Consider the following 6,065-nt stretch of genomic DNA (forward strand, 5'->3'; position numbering starts at 1 on the left):
CCTACCCACTCTCCTCCCTTTTGACATCCTGTTATCCTCAAAGTGAGCTGTAGCTTGGTGTAGGCGTGGCACCACTGTGTTCTGTTCCATGACAAGTACAGGCAGTCCCCGGGTTACGTACAAGATAGGGACTATAGGTTTGTTCTTAAGTTGAATTTGTATGTAAGTCGGAACTGGCTCCAGATTCAGCTGCTGCCACTGAAACTGACCAGGGGCTGACTACAGGAAGCCGGAGGCAGAGTTGCTCTGACCCCAGCTTCCTGGAATCAGCCTGATCAGTTTCAACAGCTGCTGAATCTGGAGCCTGGGACAGAACAGCTGGGGCGCTGCCCGGTAGGTTCCCACAGGACCAACCCGGCAGCACCCCAGCTGCTCTACCCGAGGCGTCCCGTAACAAAAGCCTGGTCTGCTTGGGGGGGCGCACTAGCTGCGCTCCCTCCCCCCCCCCAGCAGACCAGGGAGACCCGAGCAAAGCCGCACAGGTGGAGGGACCCCGCCGCCCGTGTGGCTTTGCTCCTGTCCCGCTGGTCTGCTAGGGGGGTCCAGCAAAGCCGCTGGACTCCCCCAGCAGACCAGGGACACCCGAGCAAAGCCGCCGCCTGGGAGATGGAGCTCCGGGGCGAGAAAAGCCCCATTCGTAAGTGTGGATCTGACATAAGTCGGATCCGCATAAGTCGGGGACTGCCTGTACTCCTGCTTTGTTGGGTTGATGTCTCCCTTTTTAAGATGTACTTTTCAGTATGTCTTTGAAATGCTTCCGTTGCCCTCTGCGAGCCCTTCCTCCCTGACTTAACTGAGAGATGACTACTTGCTTCAGGAGGCAAGTGTCAGGCGTACAGACACAGTGGCCAGCCCAGCAGAGATGGTATCTCACAACATGCATTTTTATACTGCTGATGTTGGCTACAGATAGTACGCTGATGCTAGTGCATCAGTCTTCCCACCTGATCCTGAGAATCCTCAAGGCAGTGCTGCTAGAACCACTCCAGTCACTTGAGATGTCATCTGCAAGTTACCTAAGTCTCATATCAACAGAGAAGGGTGGATATAGCTGCCTTATAAATCGAGATGTTAGTACACTTGAACCTCTTTACTTCAGCAACCCTAGGAAACACAGTTTTCCAGATTAAAGATTTTGCTGGGTCAGGGAGGGAGGGAGGGAGAACTGGCACCATGCAGCACTGTTTCCATCGCAGCCTACCAGGGTCTGTAGCATAGGTGTTCCCAAATTAAGGACACCCAGATTATGTACCAGTTTATAGATACTTATCACTGAAGATTCATTTGAATAGTTTTCCAAAAGATGTGCTGGCACGGCAGGTCCTGTATTCAATTTCTGTATCAATGCTGTTTGGGAGAGGTGGCTGCCAAGGGTACAGAATAATGATCCATATTTTCCAATGGTTCTCCACCGATGGTGATTTGTGGAGTACAAAGAATAGTTTATGCAGGTGAGGTGTGGTTTTCCCAATCTTGGGATCTTGACCGATCCAGGCTGTGATAGGCATCTGCAAAAAGAGCTAGGGTGTTGTGCAGGTAAGCCACTGTGTGTGCAAGAATGACAGTCATTAGCATACTGGCGCAGTGATGCCAATTCTCGTGATCTTAGATTTCTGTTTATAGAGGTCAGAGATTGAGGAGATGGCCATCCATACGATACTTAATTTTGATTCTGTTAGGAAAACAGTTGTGACTGACAATCAGGATCATAGCAACATAAATGGAGAAGAGTGTTGGAGCAATGACACAGCCCTGCTTGACACCAGTGTGAATGATGAATGGCTTCATCTCTGAATCATAGCACAAAATGGTAGCAGTCATCCAATCATGTCCTCTGATGATGGGAATAGATTTCTGTGAACAGCCAAAGCTACACGGTACCTTCCATCAGGCATCGCAATTATAAGAGTCCAACGCCTGGATTAAGTTGACGAATGCCATTAACAGTTCCTGGTGTTGCTCTCGCCACTTCTCCTGAACCTGTTGTGCCACAAAGATGATGTCAGCTGTACCTCAGGATGGCTGTGATTTGGGGAGGAGTAAAGGTAAAGGAGGTGGTTTAGTAGGATTCAGGCAAGAATCTTCCCTGCAATCAAGAGAAGGGACACAACATTTTGTCCCCTTTGTTGGACTATGTCAGTGTTCTTAAAGTAAAGTGGAATTTCTTCACAGGTCCAGATTTTGTTGAGTGATTGGCAGAGTTTGTGCTGGAGCATTGCTCTACCAGCTTCAAAAGCCTCAGCTGGGATGCTCTCTGCAGTTAGTGCCCTGTGATTTTTTTTGTCTGAGCGATGGCACACCGAACTGCCTCAGAAAGATGGGGAGGGTGGGTCAGAAAGGTGTCCCATTGCTGAGCACTGTGGAATAAACTCAATGATGTCTTGAGAGACCATGGATTTGCAGCTTAGTAGGGTCTTCCAGTGTTGTTTAATGGCTGCATTGTCCCTGAGGAGGGTGGAGCCATCCTGAAAACACAGAGGTTGGGTCTTTGGAGCATGGCCCACATATAGCATTTGTTGCCTGAAAAAAGCTTCTTGTATTATCCTGGACTACAAAACCCTGAATCTCAAAGACCTCGTCTTGGCACCACCTGTTTTTTATGTCAAGCGGAGCAGTAAGATTTGTGTAAAGAGAGACTTGCTATTTTGCCCACCTCTTACTAACATCTTTCCCACAGTCCGGCAGTATGTAGATGTTCCAACAAACCCCAGCAGTACATTTAACAGGAGCAATAAAGACAACCCATTCTTCTTGTAATTCAAATGAAAACAATGGGTAATAAGTGAACGATGTTCCCAAAGTTTGCTTTAAGTCAGAATCAACTGCACCAACCACCAGTGTACTGGAACCAACTAACCTGAGCTAAACTGAAATTAATGACTTAGAGAACAGTCTCAACACAGCAATTTAAATACAAGAAGTTTTATCCCCTGCACACGTGGGAGAGGCCGTGGGGCTGGGGCTGTGACCCATGACCCCAGCCATGGCAGTGCGCAGCCGGGAGGCTCCAACCCCAGTCCCATGCAGCCCCAGCCCCACACAACCAGGGGAAGCCACAGGGCTCTGGCCTCGCACTCCTGTGGGTTGCTGCGGGGACTCCAACCCCATGCTACCACCGTGCTCAGGCCTCAGCTCTGCACTCCCAGGGGCTGCTGGAGGCTGCTGCAGGGCTCCGTCCCCATCCCGTGGTGCTCCCAGCCAGGCTGCTGAGCCTAATGCCCAACCCAGCTGGCCCTCCTCCCTTAGGTCCTGGGCTTTCTGGTTCAGGAGCATCCGTGGTCCTGCAAGACCAAGGATGCTGCCAGCACAGAGAATGCCAACTTTTGGAAGAGTACAACCTGTATTCCTTTCCTTCTGCGTCTAGTGGAAGATGGACAAGAAACATTAAATAATAAAAACTGTGTACGGTCAGGGCCAGCCCAAGCCCTTTTGGCGCCCTAGGCCTGGGCGCACAGCAACGCCCCCGGACACACAACGCATGCGCAGCTCCGCCCCTGGGGCACAGGCCCGCCCCCCAGGGAGCACGGCGCATGCGCGGCCCAGCCACGGCCTCTGGCACGCAGCCCGGGGCCCACCCCCGGGGCGCACGGCACATGCGCTGCCCAGCCTGGCTTGGTGATTGCTGCTGGCGTGCGCACCGGGCTGTGCAGGGTCCCGCGGCCGTAGGGGGAAGGGCGCTGCTGGCCAGTGCTGCGGGTGCAGTGCCTTGTGTGCGGCGCCTGATGGCAGCTGTAAGGGACACCGCACGCCCCTTACAGCTGCCATCAGGTGCCCCCCATTGGTTGGCGCCCTGGGCAGCTGCCCAGCTCGCCCATGCCTCAGTCCGGCCCTGTGTATGGTTTAGTCATTTTGCTAACATTCTTGGGCATGGATAAAAACACAAACTGATAACCTTCCTAACAAATTTGTTTTTAAAAATATGCAAATAGAAAGGAAAACTTAACTACAAAGTCAATTCCTAAGCCTAAATTTCCTAGCAATGTGGCAATGCTGCTGAAAATTGTCTGATATCCACAGAAACAATGTAAAAGAAATGAAAAGAACTGATAAGATCATTTAGAGATGCTAACTATCCCAAGACGTCTGTGACAATCCAATTTTATCTGAATACTCTGCATGGGCTCTCTGTCAGTGGAGATTTCTAAGATCAGGGAAGACAAACACTTGTCAGGGATTGTCTTGATAATACGTAGCTCTGCTCTGAGTGCAAGGAACTAGACTAGAAGACCTCTCAAGGTCCCTTCCATTCCTAGGATTCTGATTCTACACTATAAACACAAACAATGGGATCAAAATACAGGACTATGTAGCACTTTAAAGACTAACAAGATGGTTTATTAGATGATGAGCTTTCGTGGACCAGACCCACTTCCTCAGATCAAATAGTGGGTCTGGCCCACGAAAGCTCATCATCTAATAAACCGTCTTGTTAGTCTTTAAAGTGCTACATAGTCCTGTATTTTGCTTCAGCTACCCCAGACTAACACGGCTACATTTCTATCACTAAGCAATGGGATGTCTGAATTCCAAAAGCCACCCGCCTAGTGGTGATATGAGTCCAGTGTGTAACCACTCACCTTCAGGGTGTGGAATACTGCCCAATCTAACGGCAATCAGGCCACTTACATAGAAAATAGTGAGCCTGCAGAGCCCTGCAAAATGGGTATTTGCATCTGGACCCATAACAACGAGCCACGGATATGGGCATCCATAGCCACGGGGGTGGCTAAATGAATGGATGAAGTGGATATCCGCAAATTCGCAAGAGTTCTAGATGGGGTGTCAGTAGCATGTCCTTGAACAGTCCTGCAGCCACAGCGAACAGCAGCAGTTACATGACTCCGGGTTAGTCCCGGGAGGTGGGGCGAGCAGCCAGCGTGCTCGGACCCCACTGGTAGGGAGCTCCCTGCCAGCCCCGCTCTCTCCCCCAGCGGCAGGAGGCAGCGGATACAGAGGCAGCAAAGGGGGGAGGGATTCCTGTGTCCTCAGCATAGGCTGAGCCGGGGGTGCACGCGGGCGGGGGGGGGCACGTGCACCGGCGGATTGGCAGGGCTCGTCGGCTCAACCGCCGTGGCTAACGGCCAGCGGCGCTCGCGCGAAGGGCTCGCGCGCGCAGCCCGGGCGGGCGCCGCTTCAGGGGGGTAGAGCGGGGGCGCCTCAGTCTCACGAAGCCTCGTCTGAGGGGGGGGCGGCAGGGAGGGCACCACAACGTACCCGCAGCTTGCGGCTGTAACCCCCCCACACACACACACCCCTCTGAGGGGGAGCGGTTCGCCGTCCCCTGGCGGGCGGTCACACCCTGCCGGGCGGGCGGTACCTGGCAGGCGTCTCGCAGGCGCTCCCCGGGGGCTCCCACCCGCACGCAGATCTCCAGCAGGCCGGCGGGCAGCGCGTCCTCCATCCCGCCGGGCGCGCGCGCAAGGCGCCCCCCCCTCCTCAGCACCGCGGGCAGCGCAACCCCAGCGCCGCTCTGCTTCCAGGCGAGGAGCCGGGAGGGGGAAGCGGCCGCCGCAGCAGCCGTCCGCCTCGGATTGGGTGTCTGCCCCCCTGGGCCACGCCCCGCCGGGAAATGTAGCCAATGGGAGCCGCCTGAGCAAGCGGGGGGGGGGGGGGTTCTTCCGCCCTCAGGCACGGTAGCAGAACGCCCCTCCCCCCTCCACGCACAGAGAGAGGAGCGGCTCGCAGCGGGCTGCTCCCTCCCCCCCCTTCTCGTGGGGAGGGGGGCAGGGATCCAGTACACAGTCCCCCACGTGCACACGTATGAGTCCCTCTCTTCACTCATCCCCCCACGTGCATGTCCCTCATCCCATGGCCTCACTCTGGCTCTTCCCCCCCCCACCCACACTTCCCCTCCCTTCACTTATTCCCACACCCGGCCTCTCAGCTGGCTTGTTCCCAGGCTCACACCCTTCCTTCCTCCTGGTGGCTCATTCACCCATCACAGCCCTCCCTTCTTGTCCCCAGCTATTTCAGTCCATCCACACACAACACACATGCACCCTTCCCCATCCCTCCACTAGTTCATATTTCCCATCAGGAATAGGGCAGCCTGACACAGTAGGAGC

General features: G+C 54.2%; 1 protein-coding gene across 2 annotated transcripts in view; it reads right to left on the reverse strand.

The window, feature by feature from the left end:
- The window catches only part of DENND3 (DENN domain containing 3), a 66,590-nt gene extending 61,063 nt beyond the window's left edge, over window positions 1-5,527 (reverse strand). For both annotated transcript variants that reach the window (XM_006123514.4, XM_025184882.2), the window contains exon 1: window positions 5,318-5,527. In XM_006123514.4, coding sequence (XP_006123576.1) covers window positions 5,318-5,401 — 84 coding nt within the window. In that variant the 5' untranslated portion in view covers window positions 5,402-5,527. The remainder of the gene's footprint in view (window positions 1-5,317) is intronic.
- Between the last annotated feature and the right edge of the window lie 538 nt (window positions 5,528-6,065).

This window comes from Pelodiscus sinensis, chromosome 2 (genome assembly GCF_049634645.1).
Source record: "Pelodiscus sinensis isolate JC-2024 chromosome 2, ASM4963464v1, whole genome shotgun sequence".
NCBI classification, from domain to species: domain Eukaryota; kingdom Metazoa; phylum Chordata; order Testudines; family Trionychidae; genus Pelodiscus; species Pelodiscus sinensis.